This window comes from Anopheles bellator, chromosome 1 (assembly GCF_943735745.2).
Source record: "Anopheles bellator chromosome 1, idAnoBellAS_SP24_06.2, whole genome shotgun sequence".
Classification (NCBI taxonomy): domain Eukaryota; kingdom Metazoa; phylum Arthropoda; class Insecta; order Diptera; family Culicidae; genus Anopheles; species Anopheles bellator.
In genome coordinates, this window is record NC_071285.1 from 15,616,364 (window position 1) to 15,643,582 (window position 27,219).

The window sequence follows — 27,219 nt, forward strand, 5'->3', positions numbered from 1 at the left end:
TCAGATCTCTGCTTTCCTCAATTGGACAGTGCACCCACCGAATACAAAGGAATACTACATATTTACAGTCCCATGACGATTGACGTCTAGCCCTAATCGCTCCTCTTTACTCTCTAAATCCCGCTTCCTTCTGTGATCACTACTGGTGGTCAGTTACGAAGTCTTACGAAACTAATAGGAATCCGTTAGTTGATGTACTGCTGCCAAGCATAAATAGTGTCACCACGTGTCGCTGTAAAGCTCCCCGTATTCCCCCCCTGGCTGGCAATGAGGCGCAATAAATAGTAGTTTTAACCGGTACACAATAAATAACGTATCAACAGATCGTAGCCGCCAGCAGCCATCCGGCGTCCACGGTGGATGGCGACAGCATTAGGAATCATACTCTCGCACACACAGCACGCAGGCTCCTTAGAACTTCCGGTTGTCCCGCAGGTGGGCGCGCTTTCGGCGAATTTTCTTCTCGCACTTGCCCCACCACGACTTTTTCACGCACACCGATTCCGGTTTCAGCACGAAACACTTCATCTGCACGATGTTGAAGAACAGCTTGCCGACCAGGTTGGCGTCGCTCGAGTCGGCCATCTTGAGACAGGTGCGGAACCTGGAAACGGAGCGAAGAAGGAAAGTAGTTAGAATTCTCTGTCGGAATTTATAATCGGTTATATTAAGAAAAATCTCGACAGGGCATGTAAATGTAAATTAAAACGGAGCAGAGAGAGAGAGAGAGCGATATGGAAACGAGTTTTCCTGCAATAAAAAAGTAAAAACAAAACAAACATTAGACAGAAAACCAAATGAAACGATAAACTTCGTTCGGGGGGAAAATACAACGCAAAACCGTTGCGCCGTTTAGGTTTGTCGTAAAAGTTGCGCCAGTCCCGTGTCCCCTTCACTAATCACTTTATTGCACGGACACGGTGTGGCTTGACATGGCCACAGAAGGATCGTATATCAATCGCGCAAGTGTTCCGATAGCCCTTCGAGACAGTGTGTGCGTGGGACGCCGTAAGACCCGACGGGGAAGCGACCAACGAGCAGTGCTTCAGTGACAGCACCAATAAAGATAGTAATCTTTGATCTCTGAGCTCAATATGAATTGGCTCGAGGTTTTTTTTTGTCAATTTCCCACCCAAAACGAGGCCGCCAATAACCCACAAGATGCATCGACGGTACGATTGCGGTACACAGAATGTGAGGGCTTAATAAAATCTAATTTCTTAAACGGATTACCCATAGAGATCGTTATCGTTCCGGTGGGAAGGCGGAATGTGAGAAGATGACGGTGACAGTTGGTCCCAGTCTTGCCGCCGGCCCTGCATCCCAGCGAGCTTGGCTGCGGCCGTAAGTGATTTTTATCTTCCACTTTGCGCTGTAAACGAAAACTTTTTGCGCCGTACATTGAAAGGCCAAAGGAAAATCGACACCGGCCTTTCGGAATTGCGAAAAAAAAACTGAATGGACCTCCGATCGAAAGGACCTTACAAATGTATGTACGCATCGGGGCAACACGGCGGAACCCAACAGAGAATCTTGCGCGGCCACGGCCAGATGGGCCGCACAAAAGTTCTCAACTAAATCATCCTGCACCAATCTGCGCCGCGGTCGCGGTCGATGGTGATTTTATGAGCTCGATTCGGCACCACGGGCCTGCCAATCGCATAAAACTGCCATTAACACTGCTACCGGTTTACGGTAAAAAATTAAGTGCGCCAACCCGGGTGCGACGGGATTATTTATGGGGCCGTGAATCGGGCATTGGTCTAAGAGGATCTAAGACGTACCATTTGCGGCTCTCTGTCATTAACATTACACACGGATTAATATCCTTGGACGAGTGCAGCGCTCGAATGACGCATCCGCAAGTGCACTTCCGGTGCACACTTGACACGCTGTTTGGCTCATTAATTGTGTCACACGTTCCCCGAGGTTGACAAACACACTGACCCGTGGGCCAATTTTTCTAAGCTGCGGAGCAAAACAAAAATGTCGCTTCTGGCCAAATCCTGTCCCGAAGGATGCTTCTTACTTTGGAAGACGAACCAAGGGCAGAAGGGCTTACTGGTGGTGACATTTTTATTGTCTCTCGTTACAACACCACCGCCCAGGAGCGGACGCCGGTTGAAAGAAACACAAACACGGTCCTTGCAAACGAAAATCGTCGTCGCTGTGGACCCCTGTGGCATGTTCCGGGCGCATTAACACTTTGTCGTCGTCATCCATTATCCACCCTGGGTGCTCATTGCCAGTTAAAACATCCCTTTGGTAGTGTTGTCTCACTTGTCAAAGCGGGGCGGGAAGGCGCCGACGGTGTAAAAGTCAATCCATTTTCTGGTCTACCTTTCTGCAGTAGTAGGCCTTGGAGTTTACTTCACCGCACACCTTTTGCTTTCGGCTCCAGTCGGTCCCCGAAGGGATGCTGAACACCGGAACGGTTCCTTCCTTTTTGCTGTCCCACTTCCCGCTGACAATTGGCCGGAAGTGGGAGACGAAGTGAGGCTAGTCGGTGACACGGTGTTGCCATTTCTTTTCAACAGTGCCGCGTCGAGCGACGAAGCAGCACCGGTTGGTGATTTTAATTAAGATCACTTTGCCACAGAAGTTGTTTGCCAAAGATGAAAGATTAAGAGCGCGGTTATTGTGATCTGAAGTGAACAAAACTTGAAATGAGTGAAACAATCCGCTTGAAACAATCCGCAACAATCTGCGCTAAATTTATCGACTTGAGTGTTTCTTTTAGCATCCGTTTGAAGACTTGAAAAGGTGTAACAACGCAATCATCGTGAGTTGAATGATGCTTGAGGTGGATTATCGATGCTCTATTGAACCAATCCAGCCACATGAATTCTTCGCATTTGAACATCACATTTTTTTAAACTTCATTACAAAAAGATAGTAAGGAATGATTCAATGAATAAAGCTAGCTCTTCCGACGGTTGCCAAAGCTACGAATCCATCTGCCATCGACAACCGGTCATCGATGATTCGCAGCCACATTCAATCAATCAAACACCCGCCGTCCAGAAATGATATGCTCTTTGCCGTTAATAGATTATGACAAATTTATCGACGATCGGCACAGTTTCCGGACGGTGATCGAAATGGGCCCAGCTGGCCCTGAAAGCGAAGGGAGAAACCACCAGGGCCATAGCTAATCGCGCAGTGCGGCATTTGCGGCCTGTCCCTTTGAGGTCCCCCTGGACGAAAACGGAGAAAGGACGCAAATCAATGACAGATGTCCACTTGGCGTTGTCCCTTCGTGGCGGGCCCGATATGTGCTCTTTCGGACCCAGAACTTCCACCCAGACGCGTAGGCCTACGGTGGTGCCCCGTGCCAATCCAGTAAATTACCGGCCAAACAGTAGCAAAACACTCTTCAATGTCCGGGGAGCGGCCCCGATCGAAGGCTTTCTCAATCCGAAAGTAGGCGCACACACTTCTTGACTTGGTCCGTCCGTTTGCCGCCGTTGCCTCTCAAGTGGTTTCACTTTCTTGCCGCACAGCTTCCGGGCGAATCGGAACGAATCGGCCACCACACACTTTCGGTGCGAGCGGCAAAAAAACAACATAGAAATGGGCCGAGATTTTGAGGAGGCCTCTCTAGTGGGCCGCGTGCGACGTATGCTGCCGCTCGCGGTCGGTTTTTACTACGGGCGCTTGAAGGTGCTGTATTTATGCGAAACCATAAATTGCAGACAATGGCGTGGCAGGATGGTTCAAAGTCGTTTCACCCACCGTCGTCGTGGTGTCGCTGGCCACTTTGCGGTATCGTTTTGCGTTGTCTCCGGGACCAAGTCACCTTCCGTTACTTTCTTCTATCGTGCGGCGTTGGTCAAGCCAAGTTGGATGAAAGATTCTTGAAAGATGACTAACGTATTCGGTCGCCCCTTTCTTCTTGTGTATCGTCACCCATTTGTCGCCTGCCGCTGGTGGGAATGGCGGGACGTAGTATGATTATTGATACGATCTTGATAATTAATTCCCGTTCTCGATCAATTTGTACGTCTTGGCGATAAAAATCTTGAAGATCCTAGCCGACGTGAACGTGCGGCCACGTCCACCGGTCCGGCCGGAAAAGAACAAATAGGTTCTGCGTTCTTTTGACCAACCAACCAACCATTCTTCCTTTCCCCATCGCTTTCGAGATATCATATTCCTCATTTTTTCCAGCGCCTTTCATTCCAATTTCTATACGAGTGTAATTATTTCATCCGATACGAGAAACAATCGAAGAAACATGTTTGTCCTCGTTGTGGGAGGTTGGGCCCGTTGTGATACGTGGCCCCAGAAGAAATGCTTAACGACGCGGGGGAAACATATTTTTCAACCCTACGATGGAACCAAAGCTCATCGGCTAAGGAGGAATTGATTGCTCACTTATTAATAATCCTGCGCTGGGTTCTTTCCTCCTCCTAGTTCCTTTCATGTGATTGTTTTTCTCTCATTATCATTAAGATGCTTTTCCTTGTGTCTTATGATTCTATCCGTATGAAAAGGTGAAAGTTGGGTGAAAAATCACCTGATACAGTGACCCAAATCTGTCCCGAATACCTCTGTCCCTGTGCCAATGTTGCCTGTTCTACAGTAGTGCATTCTTAAGCATTCGAAAGTACAGTGAGACTCAACATCGATCCTTTCATGAACTGTCATAATTTGTACTAATTATCTTTAACGATCTTCAATCTCCTTTAAATGGCCAACCTACAACCAGCTCAATGGTAATGTCTTTCTATAATGCTCCCACCATAAACGAGAACCATTCAATAACTCATCCGATGCCGGTCAAAACTAGGCTGCTGACAGGGCGCGACAGGGCCCAACCTGCAGGTCCCATGGGACGCCACGGTTTAAAGTTCTTGGCTCCCCGCGGGGTCAACTTCGAAGCAGCATGGATTGAAGTCCTACCACCTACCACGATCCGTAAGCTGGCCTGGGTAGCTCTATTTAGTCAATCAATTCTCATGCGTTACAGCCCCGGACTGGTCCGCTGTAATTTCCTTCGTAAACCGAACGAGACCAATCCAACTGGCCGTCGGTTCTCCTTCGCCAGCAAATGGCGCCTTCTGATGAAGGGCCGCCAGCAGTGCGTTACCGAGAACACGCTCCTTTTATCCTTATGCTCGTTTCTATGTTGTTTTTTTTTAGTTCTTTCGTCGTCCCAAACTGCCGATTGGGTGTGAACAAAGGGGACGCATCATTAAAAGCGGAGTTCCCTAGCTCGACGAGAAGAAGTCCCTTTTGGTGGCGAAGGTCAGGAAGCCTAAGCAAACAGTGGGTGTTCGAATAGAGTGTTCCAGTTCAGAGCCGAAAAAGGGAGTTTATAAAAATATCGCTGTTTGCAGTGGAGTTAGTACTGTGCTGTCGATGGCACTGTTGAATTCAGGAGGCCATCTTCTACAAAAGCAGCCATGAATTTTTGTATCCGTTCCTTTCCGTTTCAGAGTACGATAAACAAATCTGTACCATCCTTTGGAATCCCGTACCAGCTCCCGGTGGCCATGGGCAATCGACCGTCGCATTTCGTCGATTGACCCATTTCTGCGAGAAGAGGCCAACCACTTCATCGTCAAATCACAGAAGTGGCAGGATTTAACTGGCCCATTAGTACCCGCTGCTTGACCAGCGGAAGAAAAGAACCTCTAACGTCGAAGAAATTTGCTGGAAACTGCTGGCCATGCCTATTTGCACCCCTCCGTAACGGCTTTCCTGTGGCTTTATCGAAGACCGTTCTTTGACGCCCGACCTGGAAGAGACGTTCGGCGGCCGTGACGTTGGACGTAATTATACACACGTACGTCAAATGGTGCCCCTAATTGACCGAAAGCCGACATTAATGAGTCTACTGCCGAACAAACGGGAAGGCCCAGGTTTTGTGCACCCCTAACCAGCCCCGTGTTTTGGTGGCAAAATGATAAGTGATTTTTTTTTTTTTTTTTGTACATTTTGCCGCGCAAACTATTGGAGCTTGCCGGGGAGAGTACGTCAAATCGAATTAACTACGCCGTACGGTGAAGATCAGAAGATATTAATGACTCCGCTAATTACTTCGCGATCAATTTGTGTTTTTTGCATTTTTAATCGGTGTAGCGTGGGACTAAACAATGAATCTAACCCATTTAGCAACAAAACATCGCGCCAGCAGCTAACGGTCTGTTAAGACGCGGTTTAGATGTCGTAAGCAAGCTCTATTCGCGTCATATCTTCGGCCGCATTAAAATGCATTCCAACACGGCAACGATCCGTCCGATGCCGAAAGGTATTACTAATCCATTAGTGACGAAACAATTATGAGGGACTGCTTGTAAATTGATTGGCATATTCCAACTCCATCGACACGAGCCCCCTAACGATCGCCGATGGGAAAGAAAAATTCTCACCAACGCTTTCCACGGTGGAGTTTACTTTCGACCAATCTCTTATCGATCGGCCACTGGTGGCCGATCTCCAAGCCAATCATAACCGGAGCGGGCGGACTCCGAAATCGAAACCGACACGAAACGGGATCACAATCGCATTAGCGGCGTAGTAGATCCACCATCACCCGGGGATCACAGGGTCACGCGTGATGTTTCAATTTACAAGCTGGTCCCACAACCCAACTCAACTCTCCACCGTCCACAGAAGCCACACCAAGGACCCGTCCCGGACACAGACTGATCGAAAACCGGCACATCATTCATTATAATCAATTTCGATCATGAATTCGATCCACTTCGCTGTCCGGCCCCGAGAACTCCCGCGGCCCCAGCTGGCCAGGGAATCGGTAACAAATTACCTATCAGGAAACTCAGGGTGCACGGAGAAAGATCATCAATCAAGGTTTGCATCTCGTGAAAGATCGTGCAGCACGTCCCGCCGAAGCATTGGCGGGCAGGCCATTGCCCCACACAGAGCGAGGCTCCGTTTAACACACGTGGGGCACTTGCGCAAAGCAGGACCGAACGGTGGGCTGACCCTGCGCCATGTCTTGCGCCATGGCGGTAAGGTACACCGAGAAAGCAAGCACCGATCGGGGGTTAACAGGCTGTAAAATAATAACACTTAATAACACAGGGGCAACCGAGCGCCGATCGTGCAGGAGTCACCGATCGTCGGCCGATCGATCGACGCCTCGGGGGTACTGTGCGCTCCGCCGAATTTACCTCTCGTCGCAGCTGCAGTGCATCAGCGTGTTGACGCGCCAGTTGAACAGTCCGTATTTCGTCTCGAAGCCCAGTATCCAGAAGGGGCACGAGAGGTCGTGCTGGCGGCAGCAGCGGTCGGCCTTCGAGTAGCCGCCCATCTCGACGTAGTTCCGGGCGCTCCAGCCCTTGCCACACCACTTGGTGCCCGGGACGCGCAGCATACTGGACAGGTCGCGGCGTTGCCTGCGCTTCGGCGGGAAAGATTTAAATTCCTTGTTTAGTTCGGCAGTCGTGATAAACTCCTTTCGGGACAGGTAGCGTGTCAGGTGTTGTCGGGAAAGGCGGAATAAGGGGGACGGTTGGAGAAAGGACGAACGTAATGGGAGAGGGAGGTAATAAATTTATATTAGCGTCTGGGCCGATAGCGCCGACCGACGCCAGAAATCGATGAACCGAAACGATGGCCAGGAATGGGAATTCTGGGAAGGATGGCACTGGTGGGAACTAAACGGCGTGTTGTAACACAGAGGAAAAAGGACACTCGAATCCTTCACACCGATTCCGGGAGCACCACGCTATCCGGCAACATTAAGACCTGTCATCAGCATCATCATCAACATCCTCGGAGAAGGGGGATTTCGGGGCTTACCTTTTGCGGGGGGCTGTGGCCGCCGGATCTAGTCTTCTTCTAGCTCCACTAGTCTCAAGTCCTTTTTCCCATTCTCTCTCTCTCTCTCTCTGTCTCTCTGTTTGACGCGCGCATGCCCTGTTTGTTTTCTAAACTGAAAATTGATCGTCGATCGTGCTCCTCAACCGGGAGAGTCCCCAAGAGGATCTTCCCAGCGGAGCGCGGCCACTTCTCCTGCACGCGGCTCCAAAAACTAACCTCGTGTCGCAGCTACAGTGGCTGAGCGTGAAGGGACGCAAATTGAACAGGTCCCACCGGGTACCCATGGCCGGTATCATGATCTTGCAGTGGTCGTGCTTCCGGCAGCACATGTCCGCCCGGGATGCGCCTCCTAGCTGGTGGTAGTGGACTGCCGAATGTCCCTTGCCGCACCATTTCGTGTTCGGCGACAGGAACCAGTCGGCGATGGCCCGCTTGTGCCTGTGGTGTTTCCGGTTATGCAAACGCGGTCCAAACACCGCAGCAAGTGATTTTATGGGTGTGTTTGAAGTGATGGTTTAACGTGTTATAATGTCAGTTTGTTTGTTTGTTTTTCGTTACATCGATGCGCGAATATACGTGATGCGAGCAAATCAAACGCAAAGAAATAGAAAGAAACGGAAAATAAAAAAGGGCATCGTTAATACAACTGAACCAAATGGCGATACGGAGCTAATCAAACGGTGAACCGTCTAGTTTGGTGAACGAAACGAAAACTTGTTAAACTTGTTAAACGCCAAAACCGTGCAAGACAAACGAAAATAAAACAATAAAACTAAAGTGAAAGTGTTAGAAAATGCGGTGACCGTAAGTAACGTTTAGGTGTTAGGAAAGTGTTAGAGTGCGTGTTAGTGAACCGGAGCCTTTACCCATTTTCTAGTACCGTTTAAGTCGACCTGACCCGCTCAAAACTAACGGCATACATTCCAAAACCACAAATTGTTAATTTCCTTGCCGTATGCCTCATTTTTGTGGCTCGTTTTTATCTCTTTCTCCGTTACGAACACAAAAGTAGCAACATTCCGATCGATAAAGTGCCACTGCTGTATTGCCGCTAATTCCTCCGACCGGAAAGGGAGTGACTCTCGCCGGTGATGGCAGATAAGACGGGGACGGCATGCCTTCACGACGACCGTGCCACGCCATGATTAATCGGTCAGGAAGCCCAAAAATCATCTGACACCGTTTTCGTCACCGGCAGCGTCAGGTGTGCCGCCGCGTTTATCTGTTTCGTCTTCTCTTGCTTCAACAATGTCTCGTTCTCTCTCTCTCACCACCGAGGATGAGATGCGCAAAAGCAAACTCCTCCCCACTGGGCTGCTGCTTCGGGTTTTGGCGTGATTTATGTGATAAAGTCCCCAACGCAATCCGATCGTCATCGTTCGCGACGTGTCGGATGCGCTGGAGAACGTTGCATGACTCGCAGCATCGTCACGTAGTGCCCGCGCAACACAAAACAGTGTCACGCACGAGGGTTGCAAATATTTTATCGTGTTGTTTTTTCAGTGCTATCACCGTGTGCGCAATGGCGCATTGTTTGGGGGCGATTTCGAAAGGAAGCGATTCGGAATTCGTGACCCCATCGTCGTTTGCAATCGGCCGCGTAGAGCAGGACGGGCTGGGTTGCGTTGGCGTCCCAGCAAGCGAACCCGATTGTGCCACGATTCGCTCCGATTCGCCCCGATTCGCTTCCGGTCAGCGCGGTGGAGGGGTTAATTCAGTGGTGTTAGCGTTCGTGCACTCCATTTGGGGCGTGATTTGCGCGGGTGCTAAGGACACGAACTTGGGAAACAAATTTGCAATCAGACACAGAAACGTGCGGTCAACACGAGGGTCTTTGCTTCTGCGATGTGCTGGTGCTGATGCTCGTGTTGTCGGTGCTCGGAAGATGCGCGCGAATGTGAAACACGGTGCCGAATGTTCCCAATGTGCATCAGTGGAAAAATGGGGGGGTGTTTGGGGTTTGTTAGTTCGGTGCCGAAAGGAGTGAAGGGTGCAAAGGCGAGCAATTACCTCTGCAGCTTCTCGTTCGCTATCCGCTGGTGCTCCGGGTCCGCACTCCGCAGCCCGGAAGCGATCTCTTTCAGCTGCATATGCCGCACGTTACATCGCTGCTTCAGCTCGTGGAAGTTCAGCTGACCCATCAGCTCGCCCGGGATGTCGGCCGGTGTCCGGAGCGGAATGTAGGTGAGATTGCGCATCCCGAACGCATCGGCGGCCCGTTGCGCCCGTGGCACACCGGCCGGAAACTCGTACACGTTGTACTGCAGTTCCTCCATCTCGGACGTTACGACGTCGTGCTCGATGTACTCCCGGAACTCGTGATCCGACACCAGCGACTGGCGGCCCCGTGCGGGCAACGTGAACGGCGAGCTAAAGTTTCGTGCCCGTGCCTGTTCGAACTCCGTGCGGAAGCGTGCGTGAAACTGGTGCACCAGCGGCCGCTGCCGAACGTACTCGCAGTCCATCATGTCGCCGTCGCTGTTGTAGATGATTTGCATCAGATAGGTGCGGTATGCCATCTGCCAAAGGGCCAGCGATTTGTTGGAACTGTAAAGACGAGCGAAAAGAAAGCGGAAAATGTTGATTAACTAATGGGCTGTTTATTGTAATTTTCGATGATAAGCCGCAGCAGCGGCGCAGTAAGCATTCCACAATCGGCGCAAGACGGAGAAGGAATTTCACAAATCTTCTAGTGTGCAAGGTCAACATTATCGGTGCGATTGGCCCACTTTATGCCACGCTCGTCCGGATGCTTCGCCGTATCGCTGTGCCATGGTCCATCCATTTTAATCTCAAACCACGCCATGATCACGTTGCGTGGACTTTTACCTTTTTGGCGCACGGAATCGCCGCGTCACTCGAGATTCATTACGCCATCGCACGCCAGTAAATCTCTGGACCGTCGGTTCTTGTGGACACTCCTCGAAGGGATTCTCCTCATTAGGCCATCGTTTATGTCACCGGCCGACCGATCGATCGATCGATCGGAATCCAATTAAAGCCCACGACGGTCCCGCGGTCACCTTTATCACCCCGGGGAAACTCGTGCATAATTTATGACCCCTCCAGAGCCAGAAGAATCCCCCGGCGAGATCGGCGAGGCGAGCGAATGTTTTTATTTTTCCATTCGTTCTTCCCCAAAAACGGGGCTGCACCGTCGGTACAAACCGTGGGCTTGAGTTCCCTTTTTCGTTTCGATTTCTCTCCACGCCTGTCAACGCTTGGCCACATTTACCGGCGGCGTGGTGTAAAAAATTTACAACCATCACCTGCGCAAACCCCGCAGACCATCGCGCACACACCCGCCGAACATCGACAGAACATCAAATCGGGTTACGAAATCTCGTAAATCGTCCCCGGCGAGAGTGACCAGAGCGTGGCACCAGCACGTTCCTTGCCGTGGTGGTTTTTTTTCTTCCATCTTCTCCTATTTGTCCAAAATTCCATGAAATCGGTCCGATTTGACCAATTCGTTTGATGATGGTCAGTCGGGCGAGCAAAAATCAATTGCTACGTCATCACTCTGCTCAGCGGATCGTTACATGCACGCCTTGGGGGCTTGAAGTTGTTTGTGAATTGGATGAAATAAAACTGTAACTATGCATTTACGTGTCGCTGGATTCCTTTCCATCGGTTTCCTATTCGGGAGGACTAACGAAGCGACCCTTTTTATGGCAACAAAAAGCGCTAGACAATTTGACGTTAAAATATTTCAAATAGTCCCACTTTCCGAAAGTGGCAACGGGGCACCCGATGGCCGGTGACACCTAATGTGAAGCAATGTTTATTTGAATTCAACAACCGCACTTAGAAAACGGTGCCCTATTCCACTCTCCGGTTTGCGGCATCCTAGACTAGAGGGAGCGAGTTTAGAGTAAATCCGATTAAAGGGTTGCCCCTTTTTACATTTTAGATGCCGAAGGACACCACAACCCGAGCCCCGAAATGGTGTGATTGAGTTGGAAGAAAGCCCCCTACACGAGGGCGACGGCTAGCAGCGGCAACTTGCTGTTTCGTGGAGTATATGCTGAATTTTCCGTCTTGCGGTCATCGCACGTCACCACTTTACTTTCCACTCCACGCGAGAGCCTTGACCCCGCCCCGCTCGAGCACCCCCCCGGGGGGGATGGTGAACTCACCACCGCCCGACCCAAAACGGGTGCCTGCGAATTCTCGAAACTCGAATCGCATTACCTTGAACCACGACGACCACGTCGGGTCGGCTGATGGTGGTGGTGCACGGAACTCTGTCGTAAGCCTCGTGGGGCCAGCCAAAATAGTTTAAACGACATCAACCAAACGTCAGAGAAACAAAAGGCTCAACCCTGCGCCTCTGCGCAAAATTTATGCTTGCCCAAACATAAACTGGCCTTCGTTTTGCACCTTTATTTTTTATTTCGCCCATTCAATCGCGTCCTCGCCAATAAAAAGAACGTTTTTCGGCTCTCTCGACAATCCCGTTTTCCTTCAAATCAATCCGTGGCGCGTAAATGGCGCGCCGAAGGCTTCGGTCTATCCTTCGCTAGATTCCGGTTGAGCAAAACATAAAACTTCGGATCGCCAAGCCATCTTCCGTTGTGCCGACGACGAGCGGCAACATCTTTCGCTAGGATTCGACTGGCGGTGCCAGCTGCTAGAAGCTCGGTCCCTCAGTTCTTGCCGCCTTGCGGTTTGTGGGCGAATCGTGCAGATGAATGTGCAGAAACCGTGGTCCAAGGCGGAAGCAAGCAACACACGGTCGGATGGTTTCGAATTTCACCCCACTTTTGTGGGTTCCAAAAAAAAAATAGTTATAGAAAGAAATGGCCAGAGTACCACTCTTTCGATTCTTGTGTAATAAAATTTATCAGAATTATTATTTACATCCATTTTATAGTTTGTGTAATCCCGATCCGCAGAGAGCAGCCCTTAAGAGATTATTTAAATTTATTTCTTTTCCTATGTTTTTCTCTTCTCGAGACGATTTTATTGATTAATAATCTTGACCAATCGGAACACGGTGGTGCTGGCCTCTGGCGATGGCGTGTTCCGAAGAAAGGGGCACAAAATGGAGCTATTCCAGATCGCACCGGACCGGAGTGTAGAGCCCGTTGGAGTGTCGCTGTCGTAAACAATAATCAATTTCCCTGAAGAGGTTCTTCCTGGCGCTGGCCGCGAGCGCCCGTTCCACGTTTATTAACATTAACGATCAAGATCTTAAGAATCCGTTTGAAGTGTGGTGCATCATCGATGCCGATGTTGAACTTCAAAAGAAAATCAATGGGGAAAACTGCGTTTCCGCTTCCAATAATCGGTGTTGAATAAAGTGGCGGAGTTGCGAGACTCCCTCTCGGCGCGGGTTCCGAACTAAAATAAACCATTGCCGGCCAGTGCAGTCGGGTTGCATCGTTCGAAAGCAACCGTGGCGATCTATTTATTTGAACGGCATTGGTTGGAATTTGAACGATCTTCACACTCGTGCGTGTCACGATCACATCACAGTAGAAGCCGGAATCAAAACAACGGTGTATTTACTTGCCCCGCGGAACAAGTTACACCGAAGTCCCTGACAAATCCTTCCACAAATCTCGGTGAAGATCTTCTTCATCGAACACAAGGTCCGTCCGAAGGGCGACGACGATTAATTAAAATAGGGAAAGATGCCACCGCTCTGCTTTTGTCGGTATCGGGACGGTCCTCGGGCCACGTCAACGGTCGTGGCTCTCCAACCTCTCCGGATCCCACGTGAAGGGTTCAAACAACGATCGCCAGCTTCTTCGTCAGTTCGGGTGCGCTCCTGTGATGTACGGAATTTCCAAACAACGCACCGCTCTCTTCTATATTAACTTTCTTTCCGCCCAATCTCCATTCTAGATACCGATCTTTCGGGGCACAGGGCAAGTAACGCAGACTCATTCCACACGCCACGGATCACGGGGTCCGACATTGTACAAGAAAAGCCAGCGTTCCATAGACGACCGTCGCCGTCGTGATATCCGGCGTAAATTAAGTAATCGTTTGAAGGCGAAAAGCGGAGAAAACTCCTAATGATCATGGCCTTGCCGTCACCATTCTCCGAGCAGAGTGTCGTGCGCCGTGTGAGGAGTTCATAAAAATTTAGTGACCAAATTTATACGATAATCCAGGGCATAATTGTTTGTCGGAGAGCGCAGCAGACTTACGAGCGCAGGCCACGGGTCGCTGTCGAATGCTGGCTGGAAGATGTGTTTGAACTTTTATGCTCCAATTCTTAACGCTGCATCGCGCGCCTCAAGCATCCCACGGACCGGCGGAAGTTTATGAAGAACACGAGAACCACGTTGACTATCGTGTTCTTCAGATCGTCGCAGACGATCATTGCGACACCAGCCTTCGCCGCCGGTTCCATCCGGTACGTAACCGATGATCCGGTTGCTTCATCGTCGATTTATTTTATTTCACTGTTCTGCTGCTCTTGCCGCTTGCGAGTGAGACGGACGATGATAAATGGTGTTACATTGTGGCGGTGTTAACCGACCCGTTATAACGTTTACGCGGCCCACCCCGATCGGAGTCGAAATATCGACCGTTAGGTTAAATGATCCCAACGCCCGGCCCAATGGTGGTCAATAAAAACATTTAACCGGCAGCAAATGCGAAAAAATGGACGAATCATTAGCTCCTCGAAGCACCTTCACTGCAAGTGGTTCTCGTAAATTGTTTTCTCATCACTCATCACGCTATTGAGCACGCCACTTTTTTTGGTTTGGCAAGTTCCATTTCGTCAAGAACGGCCGTTGGCTGGCGAGTGGAAAACCCCACCCGGGCGAAGCACCACTGGGAAATTTTCCTGAACCCAGCAATGGAGAAGAGGACAATAAATTTAAAAGTATCCCACGCACGCACGTGACTGTGTCACGCCGTTTAGACGCTTGTCAAAACAACTAATCAACGCGTTGCTGGTTCTTTTTTTTCAAACAGATGATCCGGTGATCCGTGTTCGCCCCCAAATCCAACCCACGGCTTTCCATGTCAGCGTGCAGCGGGTGAGCATAAATTTCCACGCTCGGTCGCGATGTCACGGTGTCGCCGTGTATTTCATCGCCCGTGCAGCGAGCATTCACGCACGCACGGACGAGGGCCGCTACACTCTACCGGGAAGGTGGAATGCAACGTGGTGGGCGCCACACCGACCGATCGGTGTGATGCACTAGCCCGCTGCGAGAATCCTGTGAGACGATGACGAAAAACAAAAGCACCAACTTAAGCACTTAAGAAAGTTGCCAAAAGAAATGAATAATAACGAATGCCAGCGCCAATTTTCAGTCACTTAAACACTGCCAAAGCGTTTGCCAAAAGCGCCTACGGTTTTGGGCACGGTATATAATTAGAAGGCAAGGCTGGCTCTCGGAAGGCCTGCTCCTACGGGTGGTGCGCGGGTTATGTGCTGGGTCCGGTTGTTTAACTTTCGCGGTCCGACCAGCATTGACCCAGGTTTTCTTTTCAATAACTTCTTCTACATCGCTGCTACCACTTTGGCCCGGAAAGGCTTCGTTCCCGTTCGCGGAATACCAAACATCGTACGATGTTTCGTCTAGTGACGTCACGTTCCTCAGTGGCATTCCTGGGATTCGGACCGCCACCTTTCGTTTCAATCGCCCAGAGGACGGTGCCTCGGGTCCAGCTTCAGGAAGCGACCGTCTGTTGCTCCATTTCCTTCGACCAATTACATCCCCCGGGGGAAGTCTGTCGCGGATAGTGTTAACTATGCAGTTTTTTTGCGCTATCATTTTTCGCATCGCACCAAGAACGGAGGATGAACGCAAATGGACCACTGAAATTGATACTTGGTCTCCGGAACCCTCGCGGAGTGGAGTGACGCACTTCAAGAGTCCACGAGCGCTGACTCGCTCGTGACCTTCCACAAAAACCCCGCGGTCCGCACTGGGTGTCCTAAGCCCTAAGGGACACTTGGACCACTTCCCACACCCAGAAGTAACAATTCCCATGCGACAATTATTATTGCGAAGTAAATTAAGTGTAAATCCGTCTAATCTGGTCCGGACCGGAGGGGCTGAGTTTCGTAGGCCATCCCCGGCACGACATCCGGTCGCCGGAGAAACGGGACAGAATTCGTATCAAATTGCACACAATAGACACAGACTTCCACCGGGCGGAGGTGGAGAACGGACCCGGCTTTCCGGACACCCTCGGCGGAAGTGTGCTGCTCATTTCGCTAAAAGTCGCAACCCGGCGTGTGGCCGTGGCATGGCGGTGAAAAAATGGGCGCAAAACTGTATGTGAACCCATTGTTTCCCGCTCTGGTCCTGAGCGCTGCCGGGATACATTCCGAGATTTGTCCCGCTGCTCGTCGAGCAAATTGCTTTTAATGTTTTCTCTAGGCTCCCTGCGCTCTGTGCTGCCCAGACCAGCAGACACCGGGACCGGTGCCAGGGAAGCCTGCACATTAAATGGTCTCACTACGCACATCCCTTACGGACACAGTTACGGACTGTTTACCGCCATCATCGTTTGGGGTTGGTTGCACGCGTTCCACGGCGGTGCAACTGAGCCATCATCATCATCAGCCTGCCGTCCTAATAAAAGGATCAAACGCGTGTGTGCGAAGGGTGCGAGAGGCGGCACTTGGCCCGCCGCCGGTCGGGAAGCGCAAACAATGCGCTGCAGCACGACACAACGATTTGTTTAACTCTCGAACTCGGAAGAGGTTGGGAAGACTTCCGCACAAACAATCCACTTCGGAAGCCACCAGCCAGCAGGCCCCAGCGAGTGGACTGGTTGACATTGGACCGGGTCAAGTATGTTGTAGCGTGAGGCAACGGCGCACTTCTTGCCCGACCGGTATGCTAATGGGCCATCCTTCTCTTTACAGGTGTCACACATCTGGTGTGGCTTCATCAGACGGGCTAGCATGGGACCTGTTCCGGCCCATTTTTCTATCGACTCCCAAAAGCTAATTAAGCCACTCGACATTCCAACTAGCGTGGGCATTCAATTAGCGAACCACATCACCCGATCACCCGATGGTTTTATGCTCGGTTTTTAGAACAATAAAATCAGTGGGAACCAACTCAGGTCCTTCCCAGGTCCTCGGTCAATAACTCGGACGAGCGAAAGTACGAATGTCAAGGTCTGGGGGAAGATAGCTAGGGAGCCTCGGCAATCTCACGCAATCGATCCTCGATCCCGGCGCACTTTCGATTGCGACTAATGAAACGGGTCAACTCTCGGTGATCCTCCGTTCCCAGCAAATTCTGAGACTCGTACCGAATCGATCGCAACCGAAAGTGGCACGCAACTCCCGCGAAGGCTTAATTGAGTTAATTCACCGATCGAACGAACGTTGATTGCCGACGGTCCCGCTTAAACTTCACACGACTCTGCAATTCTGTCTCATCTGTCAACGCAAATATTGATGTTGGTGTCTGAAGTTCGAGGAGCCACGGAGATCGCAGACCAACCAGGAACGCCAGGAACTCGATCCGACAATGACATTTGACTAGCAAATCGCAAACGGTGTGTAGTGGTGCTATTTTTAAATGCTCGCACCACACCCGATAAGTGGTAATTTCGGCGCGAGAACGCACCGCGACTTATCGCAGGACTACCGATGGATAGCGAGCGTACTGCGTGTACTACCCACTACGCACATCCGTGTGGTGTGTAAACAAAATGATTCCGCAGCAAGAAAAACGAAAAATAAACAAATGCACGGTGGCCATGCGCGCCTAGATGGTGTGATCGAGTTCGCGTGCAGAAGAAAAAAAAAGGTCCAATCCCGCGAAACATACGTCACGACAACGTGGCGCGATGGTTTGCATAATTTCAAACTGTATTTTAAACTGTCAAAAACCCGAAGGGGGTTTTCCACTACGCACACCACCGAAGCGAGCGCTGTGTTATGCAATTCAGAACCGACGCCGGGTGCCAGCCAGCCAGCCCGGTGAGCAGTGCAAAGTCTGTGGGGATCTACGCGACCGAGACTACGCCATCACCGGGCGACACTGAAGATCGTATGATCTATGTCGTACGCCGGTTTACCGGTAGGTTTCAATTTAAAAATAGTTTCGTTCGAATGATTCGCAAACGCCACCGGCGTCGCGCACCATGCACACATTATTTCTGTAGCGAATCTTTCGATCACCGGTTCCGTTGGCACCAAAAAAAAGTGAAGAAAAGGCCAAGAAGGTACACTCGGTAGAGGGCGCCACCGGATCTTACGACATCTTTCGATCGCCTGTTGGCGGTTGGTTGGAGAAAACTAACCGCGTAGTGCTCATCCTTCACCACCGGAGGGTATAGCTATTTGGTCAATCAAGTTACACTACTCCACATGGGTCAAGGTGAACCACTGTTCGCGGTTCGTGGCTGGTCTGTTCGAGCCACGGGATGTCTGCCCTTAGTGATTATGCGGGCCAAGTGACATCGGAGACTTTCAGAACTTGCTCACTCGCTTCGAAGAGAAATGCTCCGCCCTAATCAGGCCAATTTGCCAGTTGTCAAGCCGGAAACCAGTTTACCGTCACGTCATTGAAAGGACGAGCTTTAAAAACACGATCACGCGATCCGGTTCGTATTTCGTTGGACGGGCGCATCAAATGTCCGAAACGTGTTACGAAACTGGGCCTCGCCTGAGGTGATGCCCAAAAGTGAGTACTTTGCAAGTGGCCGACGTCATGATTACTATGCAAATGTATGCCCCGTTTGGTCAAACCGCTGGACTTTGGGCGTCGGTTCTGTTGGCGATCCACATTCGCACCAGCTGTGGTTTGCTTCGAAGGAGTATGGAACATAATTTGCCGGAAGCAAACTCACGGTAGCAAACGGAGCATATCTTTATGCTGGATCCTTGCACAATCAGTTCTAAGCGTCCCCAGTCTTTTAACACCGATGAGCGAAAACTTTAAAAGTATACCGTCACGGGGTGTACCAATTGGCACCTCGCTTGACCGGAGGCTTTGGAAAACTGGCACATGATGATGATGATGATGGTGATGAACACCTTAGCGTCTAACCAGTCTACCAGTCCAATTAGGCCCGATTTGCTAACTTCCTAAAAAGACTCTCTCTCTCTCTCTCTCCGTCCCAAAAAATTTGCGTGGCTGATGTGGTCGGTGATGTGGCTGAAGGGCACCCCGCTTCTGAAGTGGATAACAACCGGAAAATTTGGTCAACGATTACCGGACCTGACTTGTGACGACAGCAATTAAAAGGCCTCGCCCTGTACCGGAACCACTCAAGATTGTCCATCACTCCCAGTCGCATGGTTTAATTGCTGGAAGTCCTCCGGACGTCGTCCGGAAACTTCCCGCCCCACGAACCAGTTAAGTGGACGTGGGTTGAAGAAATCGACCAACACTGAAAGCATTCTTCAATTGCAGCGCCCCGGTCAGATCGATTGCACTGCCAGAGGATGCAGCAAGTTGTGCATCGATGCACCACATAATCTGAAGTACAACCCCATTGCAAATTTCGGGAAATCGATAGCCGCCCAGTCGGACTTACCCAGTGTCGGCGAGGCTCGTCTCCTTGCCGATGATGCCGTTCCAACTGATGCGCCGTTCCCGTTCACCGTCGTTGAGGTAATCGATTAGGAGGAAGTTGCCGAGCGGCTTCCCCTTATAGGGATGTTCACCTCCACCACCGTCATCGCCAGCGTCGGCCGCGGTATCGTCCAGATCAACGACGGGTGCTGCTTCCCGATGATGATGATGCTGCTGCTGATGTCGCCGATGATGCGGAGGACCACCGGAAGAAGTGTGCTGTAACTCACTCCCTTCCGGGAGCCGTTGTCCGTGAACAAGCGTCACTGCCGGTGACAGCAGGAGCACCACCACCATCAGCAAGGGCACGGAAGCCCACATAAGAGGGCGGCTGCGTTCTACTACCGGTGGCGGGTGAACTTTCACTTTTGACTCCATCGGCCGTTGGTGTTGCCGGTCCATCGTAACTTTCTGCCAATCGCGCTCTGGTTTGCCAACGCACAACGCACCGCCGCTCGCACAAGGACACATTGGGCACCGCGACAAATCTGCAGAAGAAACAGCAAAAACACATACTTTAATCACAATCGTTTGAGGCGTTGTTAGGAGAGGATTTCTATGGTAACTATCTTCAATCCTTTCAACATCTTCAATCCTTTCACACAGCACTCCAAGAAGACACGCACGATCCGATCCGCCCGAGTTCTTCTAGACCGCGCGCGCTAATTGGGCGTAAAATTAGACCCCTCTTCGTGGCCCACTGTTTTACCGGGTCCACAAGCCTCCGCGCAGCATAGGATCTCCCCTCTCGGTTCCAGAACTTGCCGGTCGGTGCGTAATCCACTTCTTCGCACTGCCAACTAGGATCCATCGTTTTTCTTGCGGGGTGCAGCACTTCACTTACTTGAGCGACGATTTTTCTTCGACGATTACACCGATCTCTGCAAGAGCTCCTATTGCCGAGGCCGCTCTGTAGAAAGCTTTCAAATTGCAAGGTGTAACTGCCCGATCAGATTCGACGTTGCGCGCCGGGAGCCACAGGACAGCGGGAGATTCGAGTGAAACCGTTTCCCAGGATCGATTGCGCGGTCGCCTTTTTTTTTTTTTTTTTGATTGAAGTTTCTTTTCTTTTGCCTCTTTCTCTGGCGAATCGACGATCGAAAACGCGCTCGACGTAAGCGGATTTTGGCGCGCGTAACCAGGCAAACGGCAGCAGACACGCGAATAACGTTCGGTCGACCCGAAGCGAACGGTTTTATATGAACGCACCTTTTTTTCAGTCCGCAACGGTCGCAGTTTCGCTCAGGAGTTCGACCAGAAAACCAACACATCGAAAGAGGAGTCGCGGCGAGGCGTGTCGACGAGCCCACAATCGTCGCAAAATGTGCCAGGCAGGCGGAAAGGAAAGGGGCAGCGACGCGCCATCCGCCAAGTGATGACGTTGCAAAGTTACAGGGTGATCGCGATGATTCAGCGACAAACTTGACCTTTCCAATCTTCGATCTCGCCGTGGGAAGCGTTCTGTGTTTGGCGATGGCAATGATTCAGTCGGCTTAAAACGGTGCACCCAAAGCGCCACTTTCAAGTATTCGAACAAACTAAATCCTTTCCCAGTGTACTTCGATCGAAAGCAGTCTCTTCGTTGCGACGCCGTGTTTACTTGGAAAGCCTGGGTTGCTAGATGTAATCGTCAACGGATTATGTCAACAACAATCTGCGGGCTCTGGCATAAACAACAATTAGTCCTTCCGCCGTAAAACGCGGCGTCATACGGGTCGCCGCGTCATAAAAAAAGTCGTCATAAAAATAACAAAATGAAAAAATACCAAGGAATGACAAATTCAAATGACAGTTCGTGACCCTTTCGTTCAAACGGCAGTACCAGAACGTGATACTTTGCGCTATTTTTCCTCTCTTATTGAAAAGTGATCCTGCTTTCTTCACAGCATGCAAACGCATCACCCTGTGAGCGCAGACCAAGCCAATCAACCTGACAAGCCGAAACGAAAACTCTTGGGCAACGGCTTCTGCTCGCGCCCCATTCAACGGCGCTTGGCGGCCAAAGACTGGGTGGTGCGCGGGACCGTTCAACATTCTTCGCACGCCGCCACCAAAAAGGGAAGGGGAAAAATCGTACGATGTAGCCGAAGGCCCCACGAGGTTCCCGCGTTTCTCTGCACTCGTTTCGCGTCGTCGAGCGAGAGCGCAGACCGATCCCGAGGCGGCGGCTGATTCCTTCTGCGGTACTATTGCGTGATTACAGCGTCCGGGCTGATAACAAAGTCCGACTCACCTTTCCTTATAGGTGATCGTGAATGTGTAAGCTTATCCGAAGTGTAGCGGACTCGATGCAAGGGTTTGATACGACCATCCCCTTAGGGGAGAACCCTCTTATCTCTCGCGCGGCCATTGGAGTGTCACCAGCGCTAGCTTGTTGAACTGCTGCGATTGACTCGGGTGGCGTTACCTGCTGGTACTGTTATCAAGTCGGCCGGAGCTGTTGCTGTCCAAAGAGCGAAACCCGAGCGCACCTGGTGGTGGTTCGTCGTGTTGCGCTACCGTTTGTTTTGGTGGCCACCAACGGTGGTGGTGGTGGTGCAATGTGGCCGCCGGCGTAGCTTCCACGTAGCTCACGATTCGCGATCGCGTGATGAAGCCACGATGACGATGCGAAGCACCCTCGGACCTTCAGGTATCGTACGATGAGTGACGTAGTCGATAGCGCCTACCGCTCGCTCCACACCTGTCTGCCGAACGGGTTAGTGACGTGTTGCTGGCGATCTTTTTTTAGCTCATTCGCGCTACCCTTATGCGCTTGCGTGTACGTGCACGTGGCTGTGTGTCTGGTTCAATGGGCTGTATCTCGCCATTCATATCTTCCTCAATTCGTTCGTGATCGCGCGCAGGTATCGCGGCAGGTGAAGATCATCAAGGAAGTGTGGATCAAAAGCCTTAGAGTCGATCGATTTGCGAACAGCTTGATGACGTGTTTCGCCTGACCGTTCGAACTGATCGTTAAAATTGATCATTCCGTCAGAGATCGGACGAAGCCCACGGCGACTAACGGCGAATTGCGTGTGCTGTGGGGGATCCGGGCATCACCTGATCGCTGTTCGGCGAATTTCGCCCACAACCCGTCGAATCACCATTCAGTGACTCACTGAACACTGAACTGAGGAATGTCCATGTTTGTTTTTGGCCCGGTCGGATGTTGTTGGTATTTTCCTGATAAATTCTACCCAGCGTGAGTCAAAGACTCGTATGTTCCCGTCAAAACGGTGAGGGGATGACTTCACACCACCCACAAAACCCCTGATCAACTTGGACAAAAAACATTGTGGCGAAAGCCCCACACAGGTGTGCCGTCGAGATGGTGGCGTGATTCTGTTCCCTGTACGGTGCTGTGACGTGGCTCCTGCAAGAGTGGCTCTGGCAAGCGTGGCTCTGGCAAACTGACGCAAGGTCTCGTGTGACCTTGCCCTAGCACTCGCGTGGCGCCTTCGTAGTACAACGTGTTTCCCGTACTTCCCCCACCGGCACCTTGTCGGATGTCGGATGATTATTGTTTACAATCACACCGGCGACCCCCCTCTCTATAGCCAGCACTGCCGGTCGCCGTTCTGCTGGCACCGATCGTTGCCTTATCGTGATGGCAAAGGCCGCCCTGTACCGAGTTGCGTACTCACGGCGCGGCGGTTACGTGAACGGCGACCGTCCCGCAATTCATCGTTCGAAAGTGGTGCAGTGAACGAACGAACGATCCGGGCCCCTGCGTGATCGATCACTGTCTCGCGCGATGACTGTCGCACACCTGTAGCAGGAAATGGTGGGTCGGTTGCACCATAAACACTATCACAACATACGCCATTGCGGTAGGTTTGTAGGAGCAAGATGGAGGTGCAACAACACCGATTCTCAGAGATGCGCGTCATGTTTACTACTCCTAGTACCTGTTGATTCCGATGCTTATTTGTACAACTTCTGGGAACTTCAACTTCTAGTTGGACTTGAAAAAACAGGCAATACCACCAGATGGGTTCTCAATACCGATCTAAAAATTCAAGATACAGAAATACACTTTTTACTGTCCTCTGTTAGTCCAATTTAACCACAGCCTCAAGCGCTACGTGAGGTCGATTCTGTCATCTGGTGTTGCCTGGGGTCACAACCGCTACTTAGATCGTCCTTTGCGAGGACAATAATTATGCTTGTCTGCAACTGTAAATGTGAACTCTTTCGGCAAATCTAATGCTTCAACTACGTTTGAATATGAGGACATTATAAGAAGATCACTCAAAGCTCTGTACCGTGAATTTCCTGACTGCAAACACAAGAAATGCATAGACTGTTGGCAGCGTCGATCAACTGCCCGATGTTGTTATCCCTAACACAACTTGCAGTTCCAGGTCGAGGGGCAAAGAAAATTTATCGCGCTAATCGCGTCCTTGAGAACCTTAAATATATTTTTCTGCTTATTATTATGTTTACTTGGGCCAGTTTTTAGAATTTGAACACTATTGTAAGCCGGCTTAATATACATTGTGGCAATAAAGTATCCGGAACTGTTCACATTCGACCAAACTTTGCTTTTCGACATTTACATCTTCTCGGCCCTCTGAGAAATTTTTGAACCACCGATAAGCACTGGTTTTGGTCTTAATAGCTTCACCATTAGCCACAGTCAACATTTAGAATGCGTCCGCTTAATTCTCGCGCTCTTAATTTCGTTTTCTATACAAAATTTGATATAGATTCCTTGCCATCCATTTTTTGGAAGAGAAAAAAATCGCCGATGGGCCAAGACACGAGCACAGTAAAACAGCTGTCAAAGATTAAGTGATAATTTAAAATGGCCGAACTTATCACCATAAGTCACTGACATGTGTAGCCGCCACAAAATAATCGAAAATCGAATAAAACATTTATTTAAGTCACAAATTCGATACTTATTTGACAGAATGTAATTTGGCTAGGTAAATCGTTTGGTTGCTTTCGTTAATAAATAAACAAATAGAGCGACATCCCCGCTGTTGCAGGTAACCCTTCACTTCCCAGCTTAGCGAAATCTTTGTCCGGCTGACAATCAGCACGACAAGGTGTGTGATAAAAATGGGCGATAAAGGCGTGACTGAAACACCGCGCTCAACCATGGCGCCAGGAACAGTTGGCTGAGCCCTTGATTAAATGATTGGCACTAGTTGCGGTAGTGGGCCCCAACCAACTACACACCGTGGGGGTGTGTCCCTCCGGCGGTGCTTAAGTGTGCGTGTGCGTTGTTTGGAAAGATAGCCACAAGCGCAGCGCGCGGTTTCGTAATTGAGATGCAAAGCCTCCGGTCTTTGCACCGTGGACGCGGACTACGCCACTCATTGGCAGAGGCACGGCTACCAGCTACTGGCAGCTCGTGTTACCCGCGACGTGCGCGATCTGTCTGCCATTTATGATCGCAGATCAATTTGTTTGAGCAATGACGGTGTGGCCTTTTTTCTTGGCGTCTCGTGGACGCCCGGTGCGGTGCCCATTTAATTGCTAGCATCGCCCGGAGAACTTTCTCGAACCGGGGGGGCTCCGTGGTTGCCTTTTCCTAAAAAAGGCACATCGGTCCATCGATTGATGGATGCAATTAATGCAAATCGCGCTCACTCACTCAACCTACGCCCGCTAGCCACAGAGTCCTGCTATCTGTGAAGTTGGCGTTCCCTCGTCGGCGCTGGCCGACTCCGGGAGTTTTCCTTGCCAACGCTTCGCGGATTCACGCGTGGGCACAAATGAACCCTTTCGGAAAACTCGGCAAATGAGCCCGACGTGTGGCCCGTCGGTTGAGTGAGTGTTTAGCCGCTTCGATTATGATTGGCTACAACCGTTGCTGCCCATGATGCTGATGATGATGATGGCGGCGGCGGCATATCTTCCTACTCCTAGCACCACAGGACACCGGTTCGTTGGGTGTGATTAAAAAATGTGTTTGTTTCTTCCGCCGATCCGAGAAGGGCTGCATGACGCTAATGAAAGGCAGACACTAAATGCAAGCGTCTTAATAAATCGTCGACAATTAGGAAATGCGACAATGCGCACGGTGCCTTTTTGCTTTATGTTGGCATTTTGCGGGGCGAGCGCCATTTATTTGCGCGGCGATGATTTGTTATGCTTCGCGTGCTGTTTGATGTTGCGCGGGGTTAGATGGCAGGCTAATGGAGTGATTTATTCTCACCTTGACATGCATTGATGCACCGTTCAAGTCTATGATGGCCGTGCTTAAAATCTGTCCGTCAAAATGGCACCAGTTTTGTCCATTTTCAACGGTTTTTTTTTCAACCAAAATTAAGATGAAGAGAGTTTTCGGTAAATAAAAGAGTGACGATCCCAGATTTCCAGTTAGGTATAAAGCTCTTAAAAAAATTTTAAAATGGATTTGATAGTTAAAGTGATAAACTGTAACTTTTTTTTTATATCATGACAGACTCCATTTCAAACATTTTCTAACGCTTCTAAAAAATGTTAAAATTTGGCACATGTTGCATATTCAGACCTTGGGCATTCATTAGATGAGCCAGTGAATGTTTGTATACTTTATGTCTAGGTTCGGTTGTGGGCCGCAATGTGCAATAGATAGTTAAGCAAAGTTATTCAACTCACCTGTAACACGCACCACCGACGAAATTCGATTCACCGCCAGAAAGATCACACGTACGATCGTGCACAAATCACAAATTTAAACCCGCAAGGCGCCACAAAACCAAAAGAGATCAATTCGTGTTTCACGCAACTCAGGGCACTGGTAACTTAATGCCAAAATCGGACACCACGATGTGCACACTCGACCTCACGGCGGGGGATTTAAAGTGAAGTCACCGTTTGAATTTGGAACCACCTTTCAGCTAAAGTACCTTCCAACAGAATTGTTGCCCTTATGCTTATTGGAAATTTATTCACGAATCGTTTTTATGACTAGACGATTAGTACTTGGCTCAAACACTACTATTTTAACTAATATTTATTGCTTCAGAAACAGGATTCACCCTACGATGTCCGACTGTTAATCCACTATTCACAATTTTCTGTCATGCTTCACGCACTTCTCACCTGGATTTGCACTACGAGCCCCAAAGGCTTGCCCGGGGATTGTGTCCGAAACTGAACGACCATCTGCACTCGACTGCACCGGACAGCCTCAGAGATCTCGGCACTCGATGGAAATCTTTCGCGCGCACCAGAAAGAAATGCGGCCGCCACACTGGGGACAGGCACACTAGCCAATCGCAAGCTGTGCTCACCACTTCTTCCAGCACACCCGTGTGTGAGGGGTAAGGATTTATTATCTTTTCAATTAAATCAATCGCTTGATTGCGATTGGAATGTACGCGAACCGGCCCGAAACCGAACCCCGCGAACCGTTCGGGTGCAGTTGTCCTGGCACCAAAAGCCTCTGGCACGGGCAGGTTTTTCGCCAATAACTTGCGATTAAATTATTTCTGTCAGGTTTTCTTTTCTGACACAGCGGGGATCTTCTAGTACTCCGCGCACGGCAGGAGATCGTTGGTAGCGAAATTAAAACGTTTCTGGTTATTCGCGTGTGTCTTTTCGCGGAAGGATGCCAATAAATTCACCCGCTTTTGTGTTTCACCGTTTCACGATCGTTCACCGCACGTTCAAGGCGCGAAATTGTATAGAGAAAACGATTCCTTTTGCTGGCTACGAAATGAGGTGCTCCAAACCGACCCGAACCGATCCGGAATCTGCTGCCTGCGATAGTAGAGCGATACACGCGAAGATACGATCCGAACGCACCGACGGTCACAACCGATCTGAACCGTGGTCCCGTGGTGCCTTCCGACGACCGCGACGACGCATGGTCAGTTGCCGGTATCGAACTCCAGGTGCAACCGCCGGGAAAGCACGGTCCCTTCGGATGGTTCCGTGACATCGCCAGCGCAAAGCGGGCCTGCCGCATCGGTTGCGCGTG

The 27,219-nt window shown here is 50.5% G+C and overlaps 1 protein-coding gene across 1 annotated transcript; it reads right to left on the reverse strand.

Annotated features, from left to right (window-relative positions):
• Positions 1-411: 411 nt before the first annotated feature.
• LOC131215112 (uncharacterized) lies at positions 412-19,613 on the reverse strand. Its single transcript, XM_058209492.1, has 5 exons — positions 19,279-19,613; positions 9,805-10,341; positions 8,011-8,232; positions 7,143-7,367; positions 412-604 (listed from the first exon to the last, which is right to left on the reverse strand). Exons 1-5 carry the CDS (start codon positions 19,611-19,613, stop codon positions 412-414), a joined length of 1,512 nt encoding a protein of 503 aa, XP_058065475.1.
• Between the last annotated feature and the right edge of the window lie 7,606 nt (positions 19,614-27,219).